We start from the raw sequence: 27,547 nt of genomic DNA on the forward strand, positions 1-27,547 counted from the left end.
GAGACATCGATTTTTCTTTTTTTTTCTTTTCAACCATTCTAAACTTGACCCTGGTTCATTCCTTCCGCGAGACAAGCCGACATCCACAATGAAGATTACCCAGTCGTCGTCGTTCCTTCTCTTCCTTCTTCCCGCCATCGCGGCCGCTCTCACCGACACCACATATAATGACAATATAAATTCTCGGGTTTCACGTGGTGCTTCTGATGTCAATTATCCCTCCGTTGACTCAGACACAGTCGCATCCAATGTTGCCAAAGGAGCGCTGGACGTTCCTGTGGATGGCAAGGATGGCAGACCGCACGCTGGCCCATGGGTGGAAACCAGCGGTGATCGGGATCGAAAGAGCGCCAAAGGAAGCGAGGAAATTGAGTCAGCTTCAACAAAATACGATACCAAGATACCGTCGGCGCAGCACATCAGCACCGAAGATGGGAAAGTGATCCCGCATTCGAACGGCGGCGTCATGGACGATCCGCATCGTGCGGGCCCGAAAGAAGGCACTCGGGGCACCGAAGGTGGTGTCACGGAGAAAGGAAAGGAAAACCAATACACATCCGAAAAGGTGCCCGGTAGTCCCAAAGAGGCGCCTCCATTGCCGCACAGCGAGACGAAGAAGCTGGCGTCTGACAGCGATGGCACAACGGTTGGCAGTGGAGGTCGGACCGCAGAGGGCGATGGCACCCTCGGGATGCTTGAGGTAAGCTTTCGCACCTTTTTTGAGAAAACAAACCCCGTCAGAACTAGTCTAATCAAAGTAGAAACCCGCCGATTTGCCGGAAAAGCCTCATGATATCCCACATCCTAAGCCGCCAGCCATGGTCAATGGCGACCCGCTCGCTCTTGAACATGGCACCCTCGGCTCCGGCTCATCTTCCAGTTCGTCTTCCTCGCTGAGCCACGAGTCGGGCTCCGATATTCCTGAACAAGGCAGCTCTCTGCACTCCCTGGTCTTCTCCTTTACTATGATTCTCGTCTCTGAGATTGGGGACAAGACTTTCCTTGTTGCTGCTCTCATGGCAATGCGTCACCCCCGTCTGGTAGTCTTCTCAGCCGCGTTCAGTGCCTTGATTGGCATGACTGTCCTCTCAGCTGTCTTGGGCCATGCTGTTCCTACCTTGATCCCCAAGACCTTCACAAAGTTCTTGGCTGCTGTTCTCTTCCTGATATTCGGTGTGAAGATGCTAAAGGAAGGCCGCGAAATGTCCCCGGATGAGGGAGTCGGCGAGGAAATGCGCGAGGTCGAGATGGAACTGGAAGAGAAGGAGCATCAGCAGCAGCGTATGGACCGCCGTCGCTCTTCAGTTACTCCCCACTCCCTCGAGGCTGGTCGTGCTGGCCGCCCCAAGACCCGTGGCTCTGGTAACCGCCTGCCTTCTCCCCCTGAGAGTGTGTCTTCTTCCTCTTCTCGTGGATCTTCTCCTCAACCCCGCCAAAGACTCAATGACCTCATTTCTGGACTGAACAACCTCTTCTCGCTGCTTCTCAGCCCCGCCTGGGTGCAGACCTTTGTCATGACCTTCCTCGGTGAATGGGGCGACCGTAGCCAGATCGCAACCATTGCCATGGCAGCCGGACAGGACTACTGGTGGGTGACTATCGGAGCCAGTGCCGGCCATGGAATTTGCACAGCTGCAGCGGTTATTGGTGGCCGAGCCATTGCTGGCAAGGTCAGCATGCGTGTTGGTATGTATTCCTAATTTTCTCTCATTTTGTGTAAGGAAAACGCTAATCATGACAATTGCAGTGACTCTCGGCGGTGCCGTTGCCTTCCTCATCTTTGGCGTTATCTACTTCATCGAAGCCATCTTTTAGAGCGCTGCATCTCCGCGGTTGTATGTGTTTATGGGATCTCATTTACAGTTTTTGGCGGTTGATTTGCTTAAAAAAGTCGATTGCATCTTTGTGAAATATTTCTGTTTTAATGATATAATTCTGTGTCTGGTCCACTCAATGACCAAGTCTTAATTGTGATATGTATTTCATGAACTAGACACGATGGACGTTAAGTTAAGAGTTGGAGTTTTCATGTGTTGGCCACGATCGTCTCAACCCCCGTAAACACAGAACCACGCCCCACTATGGATGGCAGTAACCAACCTGACGAACTTTCAATTCGGTCCCATGCCCAGCGAGCGACATCTGGACCTCAAAGTTTGTCTTTCGAGTGAAAAGAACCGCATCACAACGTCAATTCCACACCCCCAAGTATCGCTCAAGACCTAGTAAATTGTCAAATTCAATATTTCAAGGTGGTTTAATTCGCGCCGTTTATAAATTAGGTCCACTGGAACCAGGTCGGATCGAATGCGTTTTATTTACTTCATTGCAATATGGTCTCCATTTCTCGATGTATAAAAAACAGGTACAAGGACGCCGGCGTGGGAGTTAGCCGATTTACTTTTCTACATGCAGAGTCGTCCAAATTACCTCTTAAGGTAGACTTGGCACATTGAATAAAGTTTACTGAGCATTGAGACTTGTATACTGTCTGAGAGGCGGAGCGGGAGCACAAGATACCATTTATACAGTAGGTCAAGGTGTGTGGATAATGCAAAGCCAGAGTCGGATTTCGGACACACCTCTCCAGCATGGGATTATCGATATACTCATACTAAATAGTGAATCTCAATCGCACCGGAGTAACAGAATGAAACTGTAGTATCAAAAGATGTGGAATGAAAATACCGTTCTCAAATAATATAAACCAAGGTCCACAATGATGGGGTCTAAAGGTCCAAGATGATCAGATAAGATCAGATGGGGTCAATAGGGTTTGGAGAAAGGGGGTTTAGGGTCTGGAGGGTTAGGGTCTAGAGGTTATGGCCTAGAGGTTAGGGTTTACGGACTAACAATGTTACGGGGCTTCCGTCGGTCACCTGACTCATGGAAATATCCAGCACCCCACGGAAAAAGAATGATGCGCGCTTTTTTCGGACGTGCCGTGTTTCTCTTGGCAAACAACCCCGAAACCCTCACATTTTCTTCCTTTCCCATCTCAACATACTCATCTCCCATCAGATTCATTCCATCTTCATACAGTGGCTATCTTGATCAGATAACTCTCAGGGACCTGAATTTTGATTCCTTCAGCTGTTGCTGACGAAAAATCACACCTTGATCGCAAATCAACACTGCTACACGCGTGACATTCACGTGCCCTGAGCCACCGCCTTCCATGGCTACCGCGTCCAATCAGCGCCGGATCACGAGAAGCCAAAGTCGCGATATTGATAATGATCTACCAGGCAAATCTGCCATGAGCACTGGGGTGTCTTCTGGGCGAAATAGTAAGATATTTGATTCTTTGCGCTGGCGTCCAGTTTGAACCTACACTGTCTACCCACGCTTTGTCTTGGCGTCTATGAACAATGTCTTTCTTTAGTCCGAGGTTAGACATGCATCAGCCTGACATTTGTTGGTTCATATTTCATGTCTACTTAACTCATCTGACGCTCTCTACCTGCACTTTCCACTTGCAAATTTATTCTGACTTGCTCCAGTTCTAAGTCCCTTCCCAGAAGAGCACATGGCAAGCTCTCCTCGAAATCCTACCCCCAATCGCCGGGAAATTATACCCGAGTCGCCGGAGAACCATGAAGGTCACACTAATGTCTCTGGTACAACATTGGGACACAATGATGTGGACACAAATAATGTTGGTCTTGCGGAGGAGATCGCAACCAAGCTACCTCACGTTCAACAAGAAGCGAACAATGTCTTGGGATTGATAATTCCCCAGCATTTGATGCCTAGCATTCTTGCAGAGGAGGCTAAAAGGCTCCTTGATGTCAAGAATCCCAATCGCAAGCGATTCAGGCGTTACGTCGAAGGCATGAGAGACGAATTGAGTGACTTGACTCTTGTACGTCAAGACATGACGTTCCTCGAGATATCCGAGTTCCGCCACCGTCTTTCATCTGCTCAGTTTGAAACATCTCTTCCGAGTTTGCATCTGGCCAACTGTGCCCTGTTGGCCCTGAACATGTTCCTTCCCACCTTAGGTACCGACGACAAGCCTGAAGTCATTCAAGAGCTGGATATCAAATTCCCTGCATGCTTCATAGAGAGAATCGCGGACGCAACCACTGTCGGTACAATTGGAGCAACTGAACTTCACCAGGAGACATTCGACCTTGCTCTCAGCATTCGAACTCAATTCTTCATTATGGAGGTGGAGAGGCGTCGTGAACTCAGAAACTTTGATCCTATCGCCATCTTGCGACAGATCTTCTGCATGGATCTTATTCCTGGGGTAGAAGACAACCAAGAATCACCGACCACCTTCAGGGGCTTCAACTTGCCTGGCGTCTTGCAAGATGAGGATGGGCATCTTCCCGAGACCCTGCCTGAAAAATTCCAACAAGCTGTTTATGAAAGATTCAGTGATCTTCGCGACGAAATCTACGATGATGGTGTTGACAGCCTGAAGAAGCTCTACAAATTGCGCTTCTTTGAGCGAGAGCTTGCACGCTGGATCCAAGGACGCGACAGGGAGATCAAGAATGACCTCAAGCGTATCTCAGATGACCAAGCCGCAAGAGGGTCTTCACGTCGCTTGGTTTCAGCTTCAGTCGGTCCAACTAGCCTGCGCCAAGTTTCGGTGTTCTCTACACCACAGAAACCTCGTCTCCTAGAGCCGCCTCCTCAGCAAACTCCCCAGCAGTCCCGGTCGCCCCAGAATGTACCCACCGTGGAACTGGCTCCGGTTGTTGCTCACCAGCCCGAGATTCGAGTTTCCCAGTCCAAGGTCCCATCTCAGCCTTCGCCACAAGTTGTCCGCACTCAGGAGCAAGCTGCTAGAATGGAATCGCCCCTGTTTGTCGACCAGCATTCTGAGGCCCAGGCCCCCCAACCTCGGACCACGCCTCAAAAGCCTTCTACACCAGTTGTCCACCCCCAGACGCAGCCTAATACAACGGAACCCGAAAGACGGAAATCAAAGAGGTACTTAAAGTGAATTTCTCTTTTACTCGACTGCTAACATTTCTTGATAGCCATTATCGAAACTCGATTGCCATGGCAGCTCTCAAAAGCCGCATGGATCACAGCCGTCAACAAGACGAAGCAGCTCTTGAATCGCAGGCACCCAATCGCTTTTCGAATGAAGCAACCGGGGACCTGAGGGATCCTCCTGGGCCGTTCACCCTTGACCAAGAAACCCCGGAGCGGGAGATTCAGCAATCCCCCAACGTCACATACCCCAACATCGCAGATGATACCACCTTGCACCACAACGACGAAGATTTAGATATCAGTCGCGAAAGTGAGAGTGGATTCATGGCCTCTACGAGCCCCTCAGCCTCTGCTAGAATCAACCGGGTCAGCCACAACCCAGGCCGGTATTTCGACTCGCCGGAAAACGAAAGCACACAGCGGTCGGCTACACAGCGGCCCCCTGCTAGAAAAGCTTTCCCTGCCGGCCCTCGTTTCATTGATGCCCAGGACAGCCGTGCCCAAGTGTCGCCAATTAGCTCCATCTATGAACAAAGTGCAGAGAAACAACGGGCTGAACGTCCTGTGCCGAAAGATGTCAACCCGAAGAAGCGTGGCAGACGCCCATCCTACTCGAGTGACATCTCCGACGACGAGGCGTTCGAAGACAACGACCGCGATGTTGACCTCAGGGCCGAGAAGCCGAAACAAAATCTCCCGGCTGTGAAAAAACAGCGCACTGAAGCCGAGACTGTGTCCACTAGCGCAGCCAAACAGCTCCAGTCGAGTTTGACTCGGTCTACCCAGGTCCAAGCTGAAGCAGCTTCACCGAATGCAAGCCAGGTCAGCAGCACCGCTGAACCGATCATCAGGGCATCGCGATGGGAAGCTCAGCTTAACCGGCGCGCAGCAAGCCTGCCTTCTCGCAAGGCCAATCGAAAGTGGTCCGAGGAAGAGGACACGCGCCTGATCAAGTTAATGGCGCTGTTCGGCACTTCTTTCTCGAAAATCGAGAAAGAAGACAGCGTCTGCCCTGCCAGGGATGGCGGGCCGAAGCTGCAAGGCCGTAGCCAGGTGAACCTGAAAGACCGCGCGCGCAACTTGCGGCGCAAATACGAACGGTAGGTCATTCGTTTGTATCACAGTTGAGATCTTTGCTAACAACTTGCTTTACAGGGAAGGGAAGGAACTCCCACAAGGCTTGGAGTACGCCTCCAAGTAGGATTGCTGGCAGGTTTGCTTTCCTGGGGTTTGTTTGTTGGCCCTTTTTCTGTTAAAGAGATACCCCCGGAGTTATGCATTATTCTGTTTTGAGTTTCTTTATTCTATTTTCTTCGGCTTGTCAATAAATTCGTCCCTTGTCTATTCTTACTTCACTATTGTACATGGGCTTATTGAGAATAGCGCAGTAATGATATGCTGTATTCACTTCCATTCTCACTTGAAGATCATATAACTTTAGAGTATTGATTTCTATCTAGCTCCCGATGATAGCAATTCGACATGAGAGCGCTCTCAGATTCTGCTAAGTGCTGGCTTAAATTGCCAGGCCTCTTTAGCGAATCATCTCACCTTCAGTCTCCAAACAATGGAGCATGAGAATGCTGTGTACTGCCAGTCTCTCAATGCGGTGGATTGGAAGTAGATCAAGCATCTAGGGCGCCTTTCTCCGGAATAGCAACCCGTTCCAATTAAGGATATCTTTGATGGCATCGCGAGCAAGGGTGATGAGTGTTTCCTTGGGCGTGCAGAGTGTAGCGAGGCAACATCGAAACCGTTACAACGGCTCCGCGAAATCCAATACGGCTTCCACCATCTTGGCTCGAGACACTTTGTCTGGCTTACCTCTCCCTCCTTCTTGAGAGACTCCTAGCAGGCTCGACTCGCCTTAAAACGCGTCGCCGATCCTCTCCTGTAGCTCTCGCCGCAGGTCTCTCAGATTAGTTAACCCTGTAGAACATGGGTGATTGTTTCTCGGTCACCTCAGACGCACCAATTATCGTCCTGGGAGTGAAAGGCTTCCGCATGGATCGACAACCAGCAATGTCCCGTTCGAAGCTGTGTCAGTAGGTAGGCAGATTACCAGGCAGGGAGCTGTAAAGTCGCCTGGTGTACTTGACTGGCATTTTGTGGTCGATTCGACGGAGACGGGCCTGCCTTTGGTAGATTTATCCCAACTTTCTCTTCCACTGGCAGGATTCTATGTTGAAGATACACATTCTCTGGAAAACGAAAGGGAAAAGAATGCTCTTGACTGAACATATCCAGCAGCTCCGGCAGGCATACTTACATAGACCACTACGCCAATTTCCCACGCAATAATCGAGGCTTCTGGTCGCTTACGGTTGGCCTCTTCACCCACACTGGTGGTCTTTCATTTCGTTTTCTGCACAAGCATGCCATCCTGGGAAGATCAACTGGGACACCGCTTCGACCGACCGAGGTCGGTCTCAGGCCCCGTGAGGGCTTGCAGTACACCCGTACACCCTCGTTCCGCGTTAGCCGGGAAGTTTTCCCTCCGCTGAGCCGACTGTGTCCTGCGAAGAGCCCTCGTAGACTCTCCATCTGGCAGTGTATGTTAGTCGCTCTCTGACCGAGCTTCATCCCCAATGCATAAAAAGGGCTGACGAGTTGTTTGTGGCCGAGTCTCAATGTATTGAGGATGTCGGGGCAATGCAGAACAACTTCCGCTCAGCCCTGCTCAGCCCTCTCTACCCGGTAGGCGAAAGAAATGATTTCAGCGAAAGGTCGAAGTATGGTGCAATATTAGGAATACACGTGACTTCGCGGTGTCGTGCTGGTGGGAGCTTGGTTGTTTCTTGATGACCCCTCAGTAAAGTACAGGTCTTCAACAAGCGCCAACCACACCGACCACAACTTCACAAGCGAAGCTATCACAAAATAGTCAGAAAGCTTAGAAGCGAATTCATCGACAGGGCGCTATGAGTTGCTCCTGCTGCCAGCCAGCTACGCTCCCTCAACCAAATGAACCCCCGTCCGATGCAACCATGCATATTGACGTGGGAAGTCAAACACCCTCGCAAGTAAAAGATGGAGTCAGTCCAGTACGAGGCAATTCCGGAGATGTTGAACCCAGCAGCTTGGATAGTACTATGGAAGATGGTTGTGATAAGGACGGCGCATCACCAGACAAGGGTTGTCAAGATGATTGCTGCCGCAGCGACTCGGCCAACACCAAAGTTGAGGAAGCCCAGAACGAGAATAACCATCCTCTGCACCCCATTCAATACCCGGCAAATGCCTGCCATGACAAAGAGTCCTCTATATATTCCAAACAATGGACTTATCCAGGAAATTGCTGCCATGATCAGCCCTCAGAGGCCTTTTGCAACACGGATGTTCCACACCCTGTTGACTTGGCCCGGGGAGATTCAGAAGAAGGTCTTGTTATTGAAGCTAGCGAAGGAAAGAAAAAAACTGGTTTGCGCGCGCATCTCCCAGAAAGTTCCTCAGGCTCGTTTCCATTAAGCAACTCTACCCCTACCGAATTGAAAATCCCAGAATGTTGCAGCGGCATACCTGCCCCCTGCTGCGACGAGACTTGTCTGGATCGCTTGGCTTTACGCGAGTGTGATACAGGGAAGGACATCCCGCAGGTTGAAGTCACCGAACAAGGTGCGTTCATTAGAGCTATCCTAATTTGGAAATTATTAACTTGAGATTCAATGCAGCTGTTTCATTGAAATCGGGACTGGAGAAAAGTGAAGCACCCCAACACAGAGCCTGCGATCATCATCGACGTGCTGTTCGCGAACAGTATGCCACTACACTAGCAACTCTAGGATGTATCTGCCGTGCACTTGTTGCTCTAGGCAAAGAGACATGCTGTCCTCCTCGCGACATCCCTTCGACGTTGAGGGAACGAAGCTCCAGAGAATCGCTGAAAAGGGTACGCTCACGTATCTCGGTTGACTCCTGTTGCGCAAACGGCATATCTACATCTAGAGATGTTGAAGCAAGCCCAAAGCGACGCAATGCGTGTGGATCTGACAAAAGGGTTGTGGAGACCTGCTCTGGCAATACTTGTTGCAAACCTAAGAGCGCTTCTTCTTGGGATAACATCCCTGCTCTTTGCACATATGAAAGTCAAACTCGCGCCAGCGCCAAATCCTTGAAGCTAGATAACAGAGCCCGCACCGCGAGTGAGAGCAAAACTAGTGACTATGTTACTATGGCCCCTGACTTAGAGAGACAGAACATGGGAATCGAGCATGTCGTTCTCTCGGTTTCTGGCATGACTTGCACTGGTTGCGAGACGAAACTCAACAGAACTTTAGCCACAGTGTCAGGTGTCAAGAATTTAAAGACGAGCCTCATCTTGTCCCGCGCTGAATTCGACGTGGATCTCAATATGTCGAGTGTCAAACATGTGATGAATCATCTAGAGCGTACTACAGAGTTTCAATTTGATGTGATCACCAGCAGCAGCGGATCGAGCTTGGATATTATTACGTCTGAGGATCTATCAACGTTCATCAATCGACCATGGCCAGAAGGTGTGATAGAAGTATTTCCCATCAACAAGGACGAAATTCGCGTTTCATTCGATCCAGACGTGGTCGGGGCACGCGATCTTATCGAGAAACACTGGGCAGGGGTTGCGAGGCTCGCGCCCACCCGCGATGATCCAGCACTCGGGGTTGGGAAGAAGCATGTCCGTCATGTCGGATATATCACACTTTTGTCTGTGATTCTTACCATTCCGGTCTTGGTATTGGCATGGGCCCCGATTCCCGAGCGAGAAATACCCTATAGCTCTACCTCACTGGCTCTGGCTACGCTGGTTCAAGTTCTGGTCGTAGGGCCATTTTATCCAAAGGCGCTGAAGGCTCTTATTTTTTCAAAGGTCATTGAGATGGATCTCCTTATTGTTCTGAGCACTAGTGCAGCTTACATCTTTTCCCTTGTCTCGTTTGGCTACCTCGTGGCTGGCAACGCGTTGTCAACAGGACAATTCTTCGAGACCAGCACACTTTTGGTCACCTTAATCATGGTTGGGCGTTATGTTGCCGCGCTTGCCCGTCAGAAAGCAGTCGAGTCAATCTCTATTCGATCACTCCAGAGCCGAAATGCAGTCCTGGTGGATGATGTCAACTCGTTGGAGGGTAGGGAAATCGACGTCAGGCTTTTACAATACGGTGACATTTTTATGGTGGCCCCCGATACAAGGATTCCGACCGATGGTACCATTGTGTCTGGCTCATCAGAATTAAACGAGTCAATGATTACTGGGGAGTCTCGTACTGTCGAGAAGGGCCCCCAATCTCGCGTTATTGCTGGGACAATCAATGGCTCAGGAACTTTACTTATCCGGGTCACTCGACTGCCCGGCGACAACACCATCACCGCCATCGCTGCAATGGTGGATGAAGCTAAGCTATCCAAACCAAAAATGCAAGAACTGGCAGATAAAGTGGCTTCTTACTTTGTCCCCGTCATTGTGGCCCTAGCCATTGCCACGTTTGTCGTCTGGATTGCAGTTGGTGTGGCGGCCCAAGGTAAGTCTGGATCAGAAGCAGCCGTTCAGTCGATCACCTACGCCATTACTGTGCTTATTGTTTCCTGTCCCTGTGCTATTGGCCTCGCCGTTCCCATGGTGGTAGTATTTGCTGGTGGTATTGCGGCAGAGAAAGGGGTGATCTTTAAGTCCGCCGATGCCATCGAAGTAGCCTATAAGGCGTCTCACGTGGTCCTTGACAAAACAGGAACTCTGACCCAGGGCAATCTAAGCGTAGTCGTCGAACACTGTCTTGAGAACGGTGAATCACGACTCCCCTTCCTACTAGGCCTCATCAGTAACAACAAGCACCCGGTCTCCGTTGCAGTTGCAGACCACCTAAGGCGCAAAGGAATTATTGCAACAGCTTTCCCAGGAGCCAAAAGTCTGACCGGCCGAGGCATAGAGGGTGAGATGGCTGGACAGACGGTGCGGGGAGGGAATTCTCGTTGGCTAAATGTTCAAGATCAGCCGCTGGTACAGCCAGTGCTTCTCCGGGGCTATACTGTGTTCTGTTTTACCATCGACGGTGTATTGTGGGCGGTTTTTGGCCTCGAGGACTCTCTCAGGGATGAAGCTTCTCAGGTCGTTACCACTCTACTAAGACGGAATGTGTCCGTCCATGTGGTATCGGGTGATGACCTCGAGCCCGTTCAAAAAGTGGCATCAATCCTTGGGATTCCAGACAGAAATGTGCAAGCCCACAGCTCTCCATCTGACAAACAGTCCTACATTAAGAATCTTTTGGGAGACTCATCGAATGTTGAGCCCGTTGTCATATTTTGTGGAGATGGAACCAACGATGCTGTCGCGCTAGCGCAGGCGACTGTCGGCATTCACATGAATTCAGGTAGCGACCTTGCGCAGGCTGCTGCCGATGTGGTGTTAATGCGGCCAGATCTATCCGGAATTGTGACTGTAATGGATACGAGCAAAGTGTCTGTACGGCGCATCAAATTTAACTTCGGCTGGAGCTTCATTTACAACACATTTGCCGTGCTTCTTGCTGCCGGCGCATTCGTGAAAGCTAGGATTCCTCCTGAATTCGCTGGGCTCGGTGAACTTATCAGCGTGTTGCCGGTCATTATCGCCGCAGCCCTTCTGCGATGGACCAAGATCTAGGTTAGGCTACATACACTTCAGCATCAGAAATAACTCTGGGACGTGCTAGTTAAGTAGTTTGGTAGACTTACTTATGCGGAGCTAGGGAATTCAATGCGCTTCCACCGAACAACTCACCCATTTATTTGTTTAAAAACGTTCCCATGCCCATTCCGATGAGTTTCAGAATAGATATCCCATCCCACTAGGTTATTTGTGATTATCACACCGATTACTATTCTACTGGCTCCTAATTACCAATTTATTGCAGCCTTGTAGCCTTCATCATATAACAAAGAGGTGAAGACGAAGGCTACGGAAAAGTAGGGCGTGGATCAAGCTGGATCGCCGGATCTCCCCCACCATTTTAGGTCCCTTCTAGAACATTCCATAGGGGAATACAGTATGCGAAAATGACTGGATTAGCATTGAAGCCTAATAGTATCTAGTACTACGATAAGGCCAAGGGCTGGTTTTGAAATTGGCCCCATAGAGAATTAGCATGGTTCTCGTTGGTGCGATGAAACTCATCTGTTCCATTCGCTCCGAGTGATAAAACGACCCCATTGGATCCTAGCCCTGGAGGATACGTTGTCCATGACTAACACAGAATTCAGCTCGTGCCATTTCCCACAATGCTTGAGAAGCTGCGCAATAAAGTCCTCAAAGACGGACTCATCAGCTGAGACATAGAACACTCATGACACAAGAATGCCGTCTTGGGCATAGACAGGCAGTATCTGATATCGCTTTTCACGATGGAATGTCAATACTTGAACCGGTGCTATACCTAGCGGAGACGAGTGAACCCATTCTCCTAAAGCCTATCCTTTTATCACATCCAGACTCAACTAATAGACGAGGTGGCAAGACTGAAAGTCAGAGATAAAGTGGAGATATTCGTCACGTAGGTCTGAATTGCGCTCTTGGGCCTTGATTAGGGCGATTTTTTTTGGACCAGCCTTTGGACGTAGGAGCGCGGCTAATGTTCGATCTTGTTGCTTGAATAGCGAATTCGTCCTACAGAAAAATCCCCAGCTCGTCAAGGTACAGGGTGGGAGTTTCGAGTAAATAGTCACAAAAAGCCTCGAGAATGACTGGAGTGATGTTACGAGGTCGTCCGCCTTTGTTAGGCGGTGATTTGATGCTGCCGAGCATCCATATAGTGGAAGATATTCTCAGGATGGTACTTCTATTGTAGCCAGCAGCCTGTGCCCCTGTGGATCGGGTCATATATAAGCTCATGTTTAGAATGGGCTAGGTTTGGCGACATCCGGTTCGACTACTTGTGATTGATTTTTAAGATACGTCGTCCCTTGGGAGGTTGTGTTGAAGGTGGGGTAGGGAGCTGTCAGAGGTATTGGATTTGCAAGTGAATACTTGCTTTAACATACAATGTAATCTAAGTCAGAAACAATACACATCCAACTGACAGAGGTGCTCCGGGAAAACTCCCGATCTAGATTAGTGTCTTCGCAGTAGGGTCAGAGAATCAATTGAAGACTGGACGTAGGCGCACCAGCTTCGAGACGTACTGTATGACTTACTATCCAAGGATATTCAGCTGGGCAACTCAGGAACGACATCATGTTGCAGTCTACGGGGGCATAGCAGGCGACAAAAGCAAGCGAAAATGTGAGCATCAACTTGGTTACACCCAAACCCGAGATGTTCTTGAAAGAGTAGGTGTAGTGAAAAAGCCCGAAATTCCCGAAAAAGATATCGAAGTCCATTCGGCAGTAGTATATGCTAATCTAAAGCAGTCATGGTTATATTGAACCCACAACAAAAAACGAGTGTAAATGCCTATCCCAAGACAGGCAGTAAATGCATCGCAGAACCCGGACCAGCGGGTTAAGCACAGGAGGAAGATTCCAGATGAAATCACGATATTATCCCCGATTTCAATAGCATATCACGAGCTTGCTGACGATCCGGCGGGGGGTATATATCTGTACATGCAATATACATGGAATTAAAAGGAGACAAACAAGCGATAGCTGCAGTTGCAGTTTGTTTCCAATGCCCAACGATTTGACATTCCCCGAGGTAATCTTACAGCAACAGGCCCATGCCTGCGACAACAGCGCCCATCATCGACGATCCAACCTGAAGGGTGCCAGCGGCGTTGTTGGTCGGGGAAGCTGAGACGGTGGCCGATGTGGCGGCGGCGGTGGCGGCATTGGCGGACTTGGATGCGAGTGCGGTGACGCCCTTGGAGTTCATGGACGAGACCGCGGTCACGATGCCACTTGGGGCGGAGTTTGTCGTTGGCGCGACGATGATGCCTCCGGCAGCTGTGGCGGCGGTTGGTGCCGCGGTGGTCGATGCGCCATCTGAGGCAGAGTCTGGGGCGTTTTCCCCGATGATCTGGTAGACGGAGAAGGTGTCATTGCCGCCGCCTAGATTGAACGAAGAAGTGGTTAGTTGCGGTGGCCAATTTTATTGCATTCAGTTTCAATTGACATACAGGATTCAGCGGGCCAGCCAGGGCAAACCTGGTTGCACTTGTCGTCGTTCACCTTCTCTGTGGGAAGAGCGTCTCCGCAGTAGCACATGTTGCCGCGGGTCAGAGCGAAGACGCTTTTGCCAGCACCTAAACAATGATCTTGACAGTACCCGGGAGATTGATAGCTATAGGGACCCTGGTTTTTCAGGGAGCCAGCGTCAGAATAGCAGCCCATGTTGACCATCGAGTGCACGGGCAGGGCGAGCGCAAGAGCTGCGAGAATGATATTGGGATGCATGGTGGGTAGTTGGAAATATTCGAATTCAATTAGAGAGTGTAGTGTAGTAAAGAGCGATGGTGACAATTAAAGAAAATGACTCAGTTAGAGAGGGTGATGTGGTGTTGTGTAGAGAGGCGCAGGGAAAAAAGGGTCTAACAAGCTTCTTTAACTCCCGTTTGTTTGCAAGCTGTTCGGGCTCCATTTTTTTTCCCGATGAATTTTCTGTGGAGTACAGCTGGGGCCGATGACATCGAACAGCACCACTTGTCGAGCAAAGTCAGCTAGTGATCATCCTGAAACACTAAGCGACATGTTCTATTGAACTTCCGTTCGGGTCCCATTGGTTCGCAAGCTAATGATCGCCCGCTCGGCATCCCCAGATGTGGCGCCTTGCTTCCCTTTTCGAGAAGCCCATGACGGTGGATGGGGCCGTACAAGTCAAATATCTGAAACCGAGGATCAGTTCGCGTGTCTCTGGTGTCTCGCACTAACTGGATCCCGTATGGGGGGAGGTTTGGAGTGGATGTGTGTGGTGTGTGGGAGAAATCGCACATTGTTGTTGATTCCCCCTTGCTTCATTCCCTGCAAGACTTATTCTGTCAACGCAAGTCGAAACCTGAGGAATCTCAGCTAGAAGCTACGAATGGTGTCAGGGGTCGATTTAAACTCTGTGGTTACTCATCTCTGACCCATGGCTCAACCCCCTTTCTCTTGGGCTTTGTTTGGCGTTCGTCAGAGCCTCCAATGGATATTTGCCTCTCTGCCCCTTTTTATGAATTCTTTCTGTTCTCTCATCGGGTTTTGTAAAATGGAGGATCCTAATTTTCGTCTTGATGGAGCTGTGGAGAAACCACATGGTGATCGCCCCAAATTTGTCCACGCGAGTTGTCTTTTCGTGACCTATTCCACTGGTGATCCCCAAGTGCGTCATTTAGGACCAAATAGGCAAGTTCAAGTCCTGAAGTCAACCTCATCCAGTGCCCTACTGTAAGCATGTGTGTGATAGGCGGTGGAGGTGTGCTGCGCATACTGTACCAAGCAGACTTATTTATAGACCTCACATCCAAAGATGATAGGTCCGCCATCGGGGGCCATATTTCGATCCCTCGATGGCACCTTGCTCGAATAACTCAAGGTATTAGATAGATCGGGCACAGGCGCAGCCCTGCGGTAAATGAACCATAAGTAAGGCAGGGAACGATAATCAACTTCCCTGTAGCTCTTGCAATCTACAAGTGAGGCTAGACCCGCACCACAGCACAATGGGTGGTCATGCTTTGTAGATTATCTGGAGCGGCATCCGAACCTCATCTGAAGGAGGTAGGCTGGGTTCTATCTTGCGACCGCAGTCTCGATGCTATTTTTGTTCATCTTGGATTTGTTAGGATCCATAAGTGCCCACTTGCAAGGATGAAGATGACGAGAGAGATTGACAAGGACCGTAAGCATTCCTCCTGGGATTTCTAGAAATAGATCAAATCTGGGGGCCAACAGTCTTCAGGGTCGCCTATAACTTACTGTGCAGCTGATTGACCAGTAAGTCCTCACAGCAGGCCCTCTCGAGACACAGTTGACCTTGATAATTGCAATGTCAACAGCCCCGAGCTGTTGTTTTCTATCAACGATCGTGGCAAGGTCCCCCAATACGTCAAATATGTTGTGACTGGCTTTCTTGCACTCTTATCAAATTGAACAAAGCCGAAAAATACTAGCGAGTCATTTGCAAGAACAAACACACAAGATCTTCAAGATCAATTGCCAAGAGATGGAGTCGTGGATTTGCCTCTATATCTGCAGATATAGCTCTTATCCATTTCAAGACATCGCCTTCATAGCACCAAGACAACCTTTTATTTGATATGAGTCACTTAATGGTGTCGCGGGGTAGCTTGCAAACAATGCACGCGATGAAGTCAAATTTGAAAAATCATGCAACTTTATCCAAATAGTGCTAGTGTGACGGCAACAATTGACAATTCCAGTGCGATCATAGAAAGAATGATTTATCAATAACTCATCTGCAAATTATTGGAGATTGCGATATATGAAATGCCTTAAATGTTGACTCCGGAATCGTGGCTATACTCCCTACGCCAAGGGGTATTTATAAGCTTAATGCTCCATGGCTTGACAATCAACATTGCTTGATTGCTCGAAATCATTCCGCCATAACCGAACATGCAATCAGACGCCATGATAGTGCAAGATGACCCCAACCCTACAATACTACAATAACCCCAACTCTCGGCAAAGCGGCGCCTCTGATAGGGCAATTCGGGGTCGGCAAAGCCCGCCAGCCGAGCCAAAGAGAGGGGAAGATAAGGCCTTGGCGGTCTATTGACTATGAGTACTTCTCTTCATTTGAAGCTCTTTCTGCAATTTCTGTTTCTATCTGGAGTTAACGTTTCATAATGAAACCTGTCGCGCTTCTCGGGCTGGTCTCTGTGCCAGCGCTGGCCCTCAACATCCCAGCACAACAGCTTCTCTTTCCCGACGCCGATCTCTCTGGCTATTACAACAAGCTTCTATCGAAGCCTTCAGCCCAGGAAATATGCCCTCAAGCACCAAAGGTGGATTCTCCAAATGATGGATTGCATTCCTCCGATATTTTCCTCTCGGATGAGGCTTTCCGCGCTCGCCAGGCCGATCGTCTTTCGCGCGCGGTCCAGATCCCAACTACTGTGGGCGACTTTATGGATGACCCGTACGATGAGGCATTTGAGCCTATGGTCAAGTTCCAATCGCTTCTGGAAAAGATGTTCCCCCTAGTGTAAGAAAAAAACCGAGCATTGAGTGCTGCATGAAGTCGTAAAGCACAGGAGATAGGGGACAACGTACTAAGATCAATCTATAGACATGAGCGCGCAGAGGTTGACCATATCAATCGCCTGGGCTTAGTATTCACCTTTAAGGGAGCTGACGCCACACAAAAGCCCATCCTATTCATGGCTCATCAAGATGTCGTTCCAATTGACGACCCTTCCGACTGGACTCACCCTCCATTTGCGGGTACCTTCGACGGTGAATGGATCTGGGGCCGCGGATCAAGTGACTGCAAGAATGTGTTGATTGGGTTGATGTCCGTAGTTGAGGATCTTTTGTCTCAAGACTGGAAGCCCCAGCGTACAGTTCTCTTTGCCTTTGGCTTCGATGAGGAGTCGCACGGATTCCTCGGCGCTGGCTCAATCTCGGCAGCCCTTGAAGAAAAGTATGGCAAGGACTCATTTGACTTCATTCTTGACGAAGGTGGCATGGGTCTGCAGAGCCTGGGCAATGAAGCTGATGCTAACGATGATGTCTTGTATGCCCTCCCCGCTGTCGGCGAGAAGGGTAGTCTTGACCTGATCCTCGACATTGCTGTTCCTGGTGGCCACAGCTCTATCCCGCCTGCGCACACTGGTATTGGCATTATGGCTCAGATTCTGTATGAGCTCGAGCGGAAGGAGCTGTTCCCCGCGTGGTTGGATACCGACCACCCGGCACACGGAATGCTCCAGTGCCAGGCCCGTTTTTCGCCAGACCATGTTGAGACTTGGCTTGCGGATAAGCTAGCTGCACAGGACCCCGCCTCTTTGGGAGAAGCTGTTGCTAGCTCTCGTGGCCCGGCAGTCCGGTATACCATGCAGACATCACAGGCTGCAGACTTGATCCATGGCGGTGTCAAGACAAACGCTCTGCCAGAGAAGATCCAGGCCGTGGTAAATTATCGCGTTGCACTTCACCAGACACCCGATGAGCTTCTCGAGCGTGCTGTGCGACTCATCACTCCCATCGCCGAAGAGCACAACCTGGAAATGCGCATTGCATTCCCTGGCATGGAGCAGTCCACAGAGGGCGGTGCCAGTGATCGCACTATCACTTTCTCTCCTCTTAGTGTCCCCCTCAGCCCGGCTCCAATCTCACCCACAAACCCTCTCACCTCGAAAGTTTGGGCGCGATTCTCCGGTGTGGCACGTAGCGTCTTTGAATCGCATCCAAACCCACTGTCCAAATCGAGCACCAAGCCTAAAGTGGTTGTTTCCGGTGATGTAATGACCGGAAACACGGACACGCGCTTCTATTGGGCTTTGTCGAAGAACATTTACCGCTGGAGTCCATCTCGGGCAGGTGGCGCCCTGAATATTCACACTGTGGATGAGCGTATTCGGCTGGATGTGCATCTTGAAGGCATGATGCTCTATTACGGTTTGTTTTGCCCTTTGACTTAATCTTTTTGGGAACTGTCTGACTAACTTTGATATCTAGACCTCATTCGTTCTTTTGATAATTGGAACGAAAAGTCCGAGTAAATATTGCTTTGCGTATATTGGCAGCAATCAAGCTTCCCAAACATAGGGAAGGTTGCATAGGCTTATTTACAGCTGCATACCACAGGAGCGAATTGATATATGAGAGAACAACTATAGGATTGTCTGTCAATATCGTGCTTTGACTCATAACATTTTTTGTGCTTGATTTGACCTTTAGCTTGTAGGCTAAAGTACTATGCTTGTAACCTCTGACGACTGTAGATACATATGAGCCTCACTTTCGATTTCCAAGGTTCAAAGTTCGTATTGTAGCTGACTTAATCCCGCTTGAGCTTCTCAGTCTAAACAAGGCTTCTTATCGTAGCAACTTGTATAGACCCACCGGATGATGAATGTGACTTGTTCTAAACTATATGTAGAAGTAGCATATAATGCATGAATCTTTTCCATGGAATCTTGAGCTAAGCTTCAAAGATAAGCCGCAGTGATGTACATAGCGGGCTGGTGCATTGGTCCGAGTAGAAAGAGTAAAGGTGTCATCCTCCGATTCTCGGACTCATATTAGTTGGGTACAAAAAGCTTTTTGAAATACTCTTCAGGGATCTGATCATTGTGAGGGTGGTCAATGAAGCTTGATTCAGCTAAAGACACTTTGGCCGCTGATTTCATCTCGCTTATAGACAAAATGGTATATATTGTACAAAAGCAGAACACATAAGTAAATAAAAGCATATGAAACCTAGGCGTGCCGCTGTCTTTCAATAACGACTTTCTTGTTTGTTAAAGTTTGGAACATATGTTCTTGCTAAAACTATAGGTAAGAGATAAACAAGCCCCCAAAGAGAAAAACAGCTGAAGAAAGTAGAATCTCTGCCTTATAAGGAAGGCTTGGGTCAAAATAGAAGAAAAAGAAGAAGGAAATTGAGCCATGGATGAAGTGTATACTCACAAGTTGAGGGGCCAGGGGTGTAGAAATGACCTCGTTCCAGCAGCGCCCGAAGTAGAATGAAACCCATGTACCAACGGCATCAAAACTTCCACATTGGGACAATGTTCAGGCAGCATCGATTTCTAACACTCCACATATAAGGTTCTGCCTGACCGAAGCTTTGATCACGTCGGCCTCGCCTTGGCCCTAGACCTTGGTCGTCGTGGCATCCGCTCAACAGTCATCGAGCGAAATTTCGGTGCAGAAACTGGAACTAATGCCAAAGCAAGCGTGATCGATGAGCGAACGATGGAATTCTGTCGACTACTCGGTGTGCGTGACGATATTGCCAACGCTGGATTTCCCGCAGACCTTCCAGGCGATACTATCTTCTGCACCGCAATGGACGGTCATTACATCGGTCGCCTGGAAATGCCATCTGCAGCAACACGTGAAACACCAGAAGAATCGGCAGAAATGCTACGACGCTGTCCACAGATTTGGTTTGATCCTATCTTTGCACGTACCGTACATCGCCAGGGAATGGCAGATATTCGCTATGGCATGGAGGCTACAGGATGTGATCAGTCAGATAAAGGTGTGGTCTGCCACTTGAGAAATATCAGTAATGGTGTCTTGGAGGACGTGCGAGCGATGTATGTTGTTGCGTGTGACGGGGCCGCCAGTGTGATACGGAATGAGCTAGGGATTCCATTCGAAGGGAACGATCTAGGATACGCAATCAGCTCTATTGTTCAACTTGATCTTGCCAAATACAACCGTTGGACTACTGCAGAGCGCTTCATGTTCATTGGGCCTGATGGGACATGGGGAAATTTTACGACAATTGACGGACGCTTGCTCTGGCGCTTCTCTATTCTTGGCGGTAACGCCAAGGTTGATCTGTCAAATGTTGACATGGATGCGTTCGTGCAAAAAGCGATTGGAGGCGACAAACCCAGTTATAAAATTATCAAAACAGTCCAATGGCGACGAAGCCAATATAATGCCGCCACATATCACAGAGGACGAATCATCCTCGCCGGAGATGCGGCTCATACGATGTCCCCAACTGGTGGACACGGATTGAACACTGGTATTGGGGACATTATGGGCCTAAGCTGGGTCCTTCAGGCCTTGATTGAAGGATGGGGAGGACCTGACCTTCTAGATGCATACACTATTGAGCGTCGACCAATTGCCCTTCGTAACGGAGCTGGTTCAACTAGGAACTTTGGGATTTGGATCGACAAAGTTGGTCGTGACAAGGTACTAGATGATGGTCTCGAGGCCGATGAGCAACGAGACAGTCTTGGAAAGAATATGGCTGCTAAAATGCGACAAGAGTTTCAATCGTTGGGTCTGGCACTGGGATACAGCTATCCTGACTCACCGCTCATTATCCCTGATGGTTCCTCTGCCCCCTTGGATGACCCGGACTACTGTGTTCAAACCGTAGGACCAGGCCATCGTGCACCGCACTGCTGGATAGAGGTAGGCTGGTCGACAATTGATATTTTTGGACGTGGTTTCGTTCTTCTTTGCTTCGAAAAGGAGTTTACAGAGAACGAGAGAATCGTTCGAACAGCAAAAGAGTTTGTTATTCCTTTAGAAATAGCAGTCATATTAAATTCTGAGGCTGCAAGGCTATATGAAAGGCGATTGGTTCTTGTTCGTCCTGATGGAATGGTTGCCTGGCGTGGAGACACACTCCCAGATAATGTAGAGATGCTTCTCAATCAGGTTCGAGGTGTCTCTCAGGGCTAAATAGAGGCATGGACGCCATACTGTGCCCCATATTTCTTGAACCATAGCCTCGATAGCTTGAATTACTTAGGTACCCTGATTGTTGATACACATTATAGTGGGAGATCATAAAGACAAGCTTTGACTGCAATGAAGTAGGGACATGTCACGAAGTCATCCATTTCTTGAAAATTATGCTCCTTGATAGGGCATCAGATCATATACATTAGGCCTCATCTGCCAGTCACTCCCCACCTGACCTGTTTTTCGGGGTTTCCCATGCTCCCCATTGCCAGTATCTACCTGTCTGCTCGACCAGAGTCCCATCGAAGTGTCGGGATTCATTATCGGGGCTTATTTCGGGTATAGATATTGTCAGCAGAAGTCTGTCAATTCTATCATGCTGCAGGTCTACCATAACTCTAAAAGTATAGCCTTAGGGTCTCGGAATGCGAAAGTATGATCCTCAGGCAGGAATGTCTGCTGGGCACTAAGCTTAGCCATTGACTGGAGTGTAGTCAGAGAGCCTTGAAATGTTTCCCGAGACATGGATACATAGATTCACAATGTCCGGATTGGAGAACGATGAAAGACCGCAGCCTTTAATTGCTGATTCCCGTCCATGAACCATAATTTGAGCCTTGATTGTCCGGGTGCTTGTCCCCGAAGAGAATTCATAAGGTAGAAGCAACATACACTATAGAATATAAAGTATGAGACTTTGAAATTGGGAAACAAGCATCTAATAGAGTCTCACTTTCTCATTTCAATCTTGGCTTCAATTCAACGTATCTTTTCTTTCTTTTGCACTATCTACCTGCTCCATTCTCACAATGGCGGAGGATTGGAAGTTGTATCTTTTTGGAGATCAAGCATACAACATACAAACATACCGGCAAGATCTGCTTCGAAACAGAGACAATCCTGTTCTGGAGCATTTTCTGATGAAAGCATACGATGCCCTTCGTTCCGAGATCTATACACTGCCCTCAGCTACAAGAGATATATACCCTCGTTTCACATGCGTCGACGATGTAATTCAATGGAACCCAACCGGTGAAAGACTTGTGACGCTCGATATGGCTATCCCAGCTGAGCGTTGATTGGCTCAAATGCACGGACCCATGGTAAAACAAGCTTGATGAGTGGGGCCATCGGGGATCCAAGATCTCCCCCCATTGGTTAGCAGGACTATTCTTCAACTTCCGTGAGCTACCACCATGAAACACCACCCTGTGTCGTGGCTCGGAGTTAACGGTGTTCGAGGATACAAAATCTGATGTAAGTATGGCCAGCGCCTGCGCAATTTTGGACCAACATAATTCACAAGCGAGATCATTCCAGCAAAATGGCAACGAACAATGGGAAGGGCCGGGATGATCAAATCCTCAACAATGATATTGAGGACACTATAGATCAGACTCAGCCTGGCCAAGTGGAAGTATCTCTGTTTACGACAACTGCCCCCTCCTCTTCAGAACAAGAGATGGAAATCGTCCCTCGTTCTGAACGTCGAGGCTTAATGGGAAGATTTGCGCTCATCCCGGAGGTTGTCAACCCACACACTTACTTGAGTCAAACCAAGTGGTTGATGACACTTATTGTCAGCTTCGCTGCTATTACTTCCTCCACAGGCTCCTCAATCTACTATCGTGAGCATTCCTCAATTCAAATCTAGTCCAGTGTGGATATTCATCACGATACAGCCGCACTCTCTGAAGTTGCTCATGAGTTGCACACTACTCCGACAATAGCCAACCTGTCACTGGCTTTTTATATGCTTTCTATGGCCTTTACGTCAATGTGGTGGTACGAGAAATTTCAAGGAAATTGACCTGTCGGCTTTGGCTCACAAATTCTAGGTCATCTCTATCTGAAACTCATGGACGTCGTACAATATACCTTCTTTCTTTCTGTCTTTTCTTGGTATTTTCCTGTGTAAGTGCCGTCAGTGTAAATATCAGCATGTTGATTGTGTTTCGGATACTAAGCGGTGGAGCGGCAGTGTCTGTTCAATGTGTGGGAGCGGGGACTGTTTCTGACATCTGGGATCCGAAAGTAAGGGGTCGTGCAATGGGAATCTTCCAACTCGGACCTCTGGCCGGGCCAGGTTTAGCACCTGTCATCGGTGGTGCGTTGACTCATGGTCTCGGCTGGCGGAGTACGCTCTGGTTTCTCACCATCTTTGGCGGTGTGATGTTTATTCTCATTTTCCTGTGTCTGCCAGAGACGATTGAAAGACAGGCGCCGAAGTTGCAGTCGGATGGAAAGACGAATCTGAAGAAAGCATTGAAGCTGTTAAAATGTACATTCGGACCATTCCGAGTGATAGGTATGCTTCAATATCCCCCAGTGATTGTTGTCGTGTGGTCTGGCGTTATTGCATTTTTCGCCATGTTCATTCTCAACGTTTCCATTCAATCCACCTTTGAAAAAGCACCCTACAACTTCAGCGTGCTGCTAGTCGGACTGGTATACTTAGCTCCAACCATGGGTTACGCAATCTCCTCTATCCTTGGCGGCCACTGGATTGACTACATCATGATCCGTGAGGCACGCAAAGCCAATCGCTACGAGAACGGGAAGCTCAAATTTCTACCCGAAGACCGAATGCGTGAAAATATCTGGCTGGCTTTGACTTTATACCCGGCGGTATTGGTCTGGTACGGCTGGTCTGTTGACAAAGGCATACACTGATCAGTTGGCTGCGTGGCCTGCATCTTCTTTGGGCTCGGCATGATGCTTGTTATGGGATCTGTGAACACTGCCTTAACGGAGTTTACACCCAAGAGGGCATCCAGTGGTGTTGCTCTGGCCAACTTTCTGCGCAACATACTTTCCTGTACGGGTGCCATTATCACGCAGCCTCTGATCGGCGCAGTCGGTGTTGGGTGGACATGCTCGGCAGTTGCCATATTCGCATTTGTGACGGGTATTGCGGCCATTTTATCCCTTCGCATGTGGGGACCACAGTGGCGAGTGGTCATGGACCAAAGGTTAAATGCTGCGAAAACTTGAACTCCGAGGAACTTGGCCTGTGCAGCCGAGACGGCGTGGCTTGGAAGACCCTCTTTCTCGGATCTGTTCAGTGTCTCTTGGAGGATCTCGGTGTTTCGGCGTGACCGAGGATGTGAATGTGACGTTGTGTAGGTGTCGACTGCAGTCCAGCGCGGATCATCAGTGTTGCTCCAGTGTGATCTTCCCGCCATGCTGTAGGACGTGTGAATGAGTTGGTCTACTGTGGGAAATAATGAGCTTTGCTTTTTGGGCAACAGATACGGACGCCCTATAAAGGAAGCGATTGTTGGAACGAGCAGTTTCTTCATCAGGCAAAGCTTCAAAGAAAAGACAATGAAGCAAAAGCGGATCATAGATTCAGGGCAGATACTTCTAGAAAGATCTTCGGACTTAGGAATTAAGAAGGTCTGTACAACGAAAGTCAATTAGATGGGACAACCTTGGAAACTTCCTGTTCGGAATTTCGCGCTCGGAGTTAGCCGCTGGGGATACGTTGAGATCTCGGGCATCGAAAAGACTTCATCATTGAGTAAAGCTTTGGGTTTGTGGGACGACCATGGCTTTCTAGGAAAATTCAGTTGTTTTCATGTTTTCAGCCGTTTTTCGCAAAAGTATCTTGGTTGAACCTTTCCCGAGCCGCGTGGGAGCTCTGGGCTCGTAGGGTAGTGTTAAACAGAAGATAATCAAACAAACGACTTGCATAATATTGCCTAGCTCGTACGCGACAGAGCTCATATAGCTTAGTCCAAAACTATGGATGGGTATAGACAGAAGAAAAACACCAAGCAAGCCTGAGACCTACTTTGCGACAGGAGGGTAACTAGTACATGTTCCCCTTTTCTGGAGTAGGCTCAACACCAGATCAAGACATAAGAACGAAATCAAAATGTGGGCTCGTCAAAGAAGGTTAATTAACAAGAACTGAAGGCCCGCTTAGCGGACTAGAAGAGGCGCAAAAGCGCCACCCACAACAGGGCGGGCAACAAAGGTGTTTTGAGGATAGCTGCTTTTTATTAGTGATGTTCTCAATAAAGATTCGATAATTAAATAACTTACTTTCCAGAAACTGTGTCATACAAGTCAGTCAGAGGGCGGTTGGTAGGGGTCTCGTTGATCCAGGTTGCCAAGTCCTTGATGAACATATCCCGCGCTTTGCCTGAGGTAATCGCTGCGGTGAAGCACTCCCAGTCGCCTAGGACACAATATTAGTATTTCATGTTCGTCATAGTCAAGGATGAGGTTCCTACCCTTGGTGTAAGTGTGGCGGGTGTCAAGAGGCACACCGTATTGGTTCTCGACTGTCTGGTAGAAGTCACTCTGCATCTGGTAGACTGACTGTGGAACCAGACCCAAGCCAAGCTGAGCATCGGCGAATAGATTGTAGAGGAGACCTGCAGCTGGCATCAGAATTGTTGCATGAACTAGAGAATGTGGTCTGTACTAACCGTGGCTGTTGGTATCACCGTAAGATAAAGTAGTATGAGGTGGGTTGGCATTCTTGGCAATTGCCAGGCTCTGCCACTGGGTGATATAGTCCTTTGCGATACTCGAGAAATTGGCAGCATCTACGGGGTTGTTGGTCTTCTCGGCAATGACAGCCATGGCCTGGATACCAATCATGCCTTTGAGAGCCAGGTTGGTTTGGTTTCTAATCATGCTGGTCAGTTTCGAACTATCATGTCAGAAGGAGCTTACTCACGCCAATGAGCCGGCAAAGTCGTCAGTCGAGATCTGGTTTGCTGGGTAAAGGGCGTCCTCGACTAGATAGCTGGTCCACTGCTTAAGCAGGTCGTAGTGAGCGCGCAAGTAGTTGGTATTTCCAGATTGCTGAGCATAAGCTAAGGTCATGATGAGCATGTTTCCACACTCTTCCAAAGGCATCTTCTCATCATTTCCGTCGGAGTGGCCAGTAGCATTGGGGTAGCTTGAGCCCATGTCGTGCATGGAGTATTTGTTGGGATATTTTCCGGCTTCCTGGTTTTCAAACAAGGGGTCGAGAACGAGTTTGACAAACTCTGGGTTGGTGTACAGGAAAATAGGATAGGCAGGGAACACCACATCAACAGTGTTCATGTTACCATCAGACGAAATTTCCTTCAGGAACAGATACATGTGATCCTCAGTGCCACAAAGCTGTGTGGCACCGAACGCCTGTCGAGCAGATAGCGAAGTAATGGTGAGATAGTCCTGGCCGGCCGTGGCAATAGAGTCGGTAGCCACTCTGTTGTCAAAAGCGGTTGCGACTTCGTTCGACTCGCTGTAGTCCTTGTGGAAGAAAGACAGCGCATCCAACTCCGTGTCAAAGTAGCTCTTCCAGAGAGAAGGCAGAGGACCATAGTTGGAAGCACCTGCGAACTGAACTGCCTCGTCTTGGGCCAGACCAAGCGAGAAGAGCGTGCTGACGGGGGATGAGCTGACTGAGCCCAGGTCAGAAGAAAATCCGAAGACAGGCCATTGGTTTGAGATGGCTCGGAAATTAGTGTCACCACTGTTAGCGAGCTTGCCGGTTTGTGAGAATTGGCCGCGCACAACGGTGTCTGTGCCAGATTGGTAGGACATGTCTGTGGTTGCGTCGGTGGCCCAGTACCAGTTACCCCATTCGCCTTGCTCGTTGACCTGCGAGAAGGCCAACGGGGTCTGTCGATGGACTTTGTGGTAGGCCACACCATCTGTGGTGCCATACTCCCACTGTGCAATGGCAGAGCGGTCACCAGAGACCCATTCTACTGATGTATCAGTTTATGTTTCTATTAATCATTTCAAATCACTCACCGGCAGAGATATCAGCATAGACTTGAACATCGTGTGCCTTTCCATCAAGAGATGAGACTTCAACATTGAGGTACGAGAAGACCAGAGATTGGCGTTTGATATCACTGGGTGTGATAGGCGACATGAAAGTAATGTTCATCTCCAACTTGTTTTGAATGTTCATAGTGAATATACTCTTCGTTGACGTATATTCATATGCTGTTTGGTTAACAGTGTTAGTACCAGGCAATCCCATCCAGGTATAAACATTGCCGTCGACACGGATGAGACCACACCATCCAGTCACTTGGTTTCTAGGAAACCCATTAGCTAAACAGTATACTAAGGACATTTTACTGTCAGCTTACTGCCAAAAGACTGGCCATTGGCCAGCCAGGTATCCGCCGTTACCACCATCGCTACCAGCATCAAGCCAGGTGCTCAGGTAGGGCGACTTGACAGCAAGGGGAATAGAGGGAGGTCGAGCAGGAGTGAAAGTTGATTGCGCTTCAATGGAGGCAAAAAAGGAAGCGATCAACAGACCGAAGCGATACAGCTTCATCGTGACGGG

At 49.0% G+C, this 27,547-nt stretch overlaps 10 protein-coding genes across 10 annotated transcripts; 8 read left to right on the forward strand and 2 right to left on the reverse strand.

Annotated features, from left to right (window-relative positions):
* Nucleotides 1–88: 88 nt before the first annotated feature.
* N7511_004429 (TMEM165/GDT1 family protein) lies at nucleotides 89–1,815 on the forward strand (the record flags this gene model as incomplete). Its single annotated transcript, XM_057126854.1, has 3 exons — nucleotides 89–700; nucleotides 762–1,686; nucleotides 1,748–1,815. The coding sequence occupies 3 exons, from the start codon at nucleotides 89–91 to the stop codon at nucleotides 1,813–1,815; spliced, it is 1,605 nt and encodes a 534-aa protein (XP_056985744.1).
* Nucleotides 1,816–3,178: 1,363 nt separating this feature from the next.
* Nucleotides 3,179–6,157, forward strand: N7511_004430 (uncharacterized protein; the record flags this gene model as incomplete). Its single annotated transcript, XM_057126855.1, has 4 exons — nucleotides 3,179–3,290; nucleotides 3,504–4,947; nucleotides 4,998–6,056; nucleotides 6,112–6,157. The coding sequence occupies 4 exons, from the start codon at nucleotides 3,179–3,181 to the stop codon at nucleotides 6,155–6,157; spliced, it is 2,661 nt and encodes an 886-aa protein (XP_056985745.1).
* Nucleotides 6,158–8,048: 1,891 nt separating this feature from the next.
* On the forward strand, nucleotides 8,049–11,575 carry N7511_004431 (cation-transporting P-type ATPase PCA1; the record flags this gene model as incomplete). The annotated part of the gene is made up of 2 exons (XM_057126856.1): nucleotides 8,049–8,571; nucleotides 8,628–11,575. 2 exons carry the CDS (start codon nucleotides 8,049–8,051, stop codon nucleotides 11,573–11,575), a joined length of 3,471 nt encoding a protein of 1,156 aa, XP_056985746.1.
* Nucleotides 11,576–13,609: 2,034 nt separating this feature from the next.
* Nucleotides 13,610–14,301, reverse strand: N7511_004432 (uncharacterized protein; the record flags this gene model as incomplete). The annotated part of the gene is made up of 2 exons (XM_057126857.1): nucleotides 13,610–13,956; nucleotides 14,025–14,301. 2 exons carry the CDS (start codon nucleotides 14,299–14,301, stop codon nucleotides 13,610–13,612), a joined length of 624 nt encoding a protein of 207 aa, XP_056985747.1.
* Nucleotides 14,302–16,694: 2,393 nt separating this feature from the next.
* cps1 (Gly-Xaa carboxypeptidase) lies at nucleotides 16,695–18,572 on the forward strand (the record flags this gene model as incomplete). Its single annotated transcript, XM_057126858.1, has 3 exons — nucleotides 16,695–17,053; nucleotides 17,138–18,468; nucleotides 18,529–18,572. The coding sequence occupies 3 exons, from the start codon at nucleotides 16,695–16,697 to the stop codon at nucleotides 18,570–18,572; spliced, it is 1,734 nt and encodes a 577-aa protein (XP_056985748.1).
* A 966-nt stretch (nucleotides 18,573–19,538) lies between these two features.
* Nucleotides 19,539–21,228, forward strand: N7511_004434 (Monooxygenase FAD-binding; the record flags this gene model as incomplete). Its single annotated transcript, XM_057126859.1, has 2 exons — nucleotides 19,539–19,585; nucleotides 19,641–21,228. 2 exons carry the CDS (start codon nucleotides 19,539–19,541, stop codon nucleotides 21,226–21,228), a joined length of 1,635 nt encoding a protein of 544 aa, XP_056985749.1.
* Nucleotides 21,229–22,040: 812 nt separating this feature from the next.
* Nucleotides 22,041–22,310, forward strand: N7511_004435 (Acyl transferase/acyl hydrolase/lysophospholipase; the record flags this gene model as incomplete). Its single annotated transcript, XM_057126860.1, has 1 exon — nucleotides 22,041–22,310. One exon carries the CDS (start codon nucleotides 22,041–22,043, stop codon nucleotides 22,308–22,310), a length of 270 nt encoding a protein of 89 aa, XP_056985750.1.
* A 245-nt stretch (nucleotides 22,311–22,555) lies between these two features.
* On the forward strand, nucleotides 22,556–23,904 carry N7511_004436 (Major facilitator superfamily domain general substrate transporter; the record flags this gene model as incomplete). Its single annotated transcript, XM_057126861.1, has 3 exons — nucleotides 22,556–22,859; nucleotides 23,070–23,145; nucleotides 23,199–23,904. The coding sequence occupies 3 exons, from the start codon at nucleotides 22,556–22,558 to the stop codon at nucleotides 23,902–23,904; spliced, it is 1,086 nt and encodes a 361-aa protein (XP_056985751.1).
* A 42-nt stretch (nucleotides 23,905–23,946) lies between these two features.
* On the forward strand, nucleotides 23,947–24,225 carry N7511_004437 (uncharacterized protein; the record flags this gene model as incomplete). The annotated part of the gene is made up of 1 exon (XM_057126862.1): nucleotides 23,947–24,225. One exon carries the CDS (start codon nucleotides 23,947–23,949, stop codon nucleotides 24,223–24,225), a length of 279 nt encoding a protein of 92 aa, XP_056985752.1.
* A 933-nt stretch (nucleotides 24,226–25,158) lies between these two features.
* On the reverse strand, nucleotides 25,159–27,538 carry gta1 (glutaminase GtaA; the record flags this gene model as incomplete). The annotated part of the gene is made up of 7 exons (XM_057126863.1): nucleotides 25,159–25,228; nucleotides 25,282–25,417; nucleotides 25,473–25,616; nucleotides 25,671–25,873; nucleotides 25,925–26,948; nucleotides 26,998–27,290; nucleotides 27,345–27,538. The coding sequence occupies 7 exons, from the start codon at nucleotides 27,536–27,538 to the stop codon at nucleotides 25,159–25,161; spliced, it is 2,064 nt and encodes a 687-aa protein (XP_056985753.1).
* Between the last annotated feature and the right edge of the window lie 9 nt (nucleotides 27,539–27,547).

This window comes from Penicillium nucicola (assembly GCF_028828085.1).
Source record: "Penicillium nucicola strain IBT 29836 chromosome Unknown utg000003l, whole genome shotgun sequence".
Taxonomy (NCBI): Eukaryota; Fungi; Ascomycota; class Eurotiomycetes; order Eurotiales; family Aspergillaceae; genus Penicillium; species Penicillium nucicola.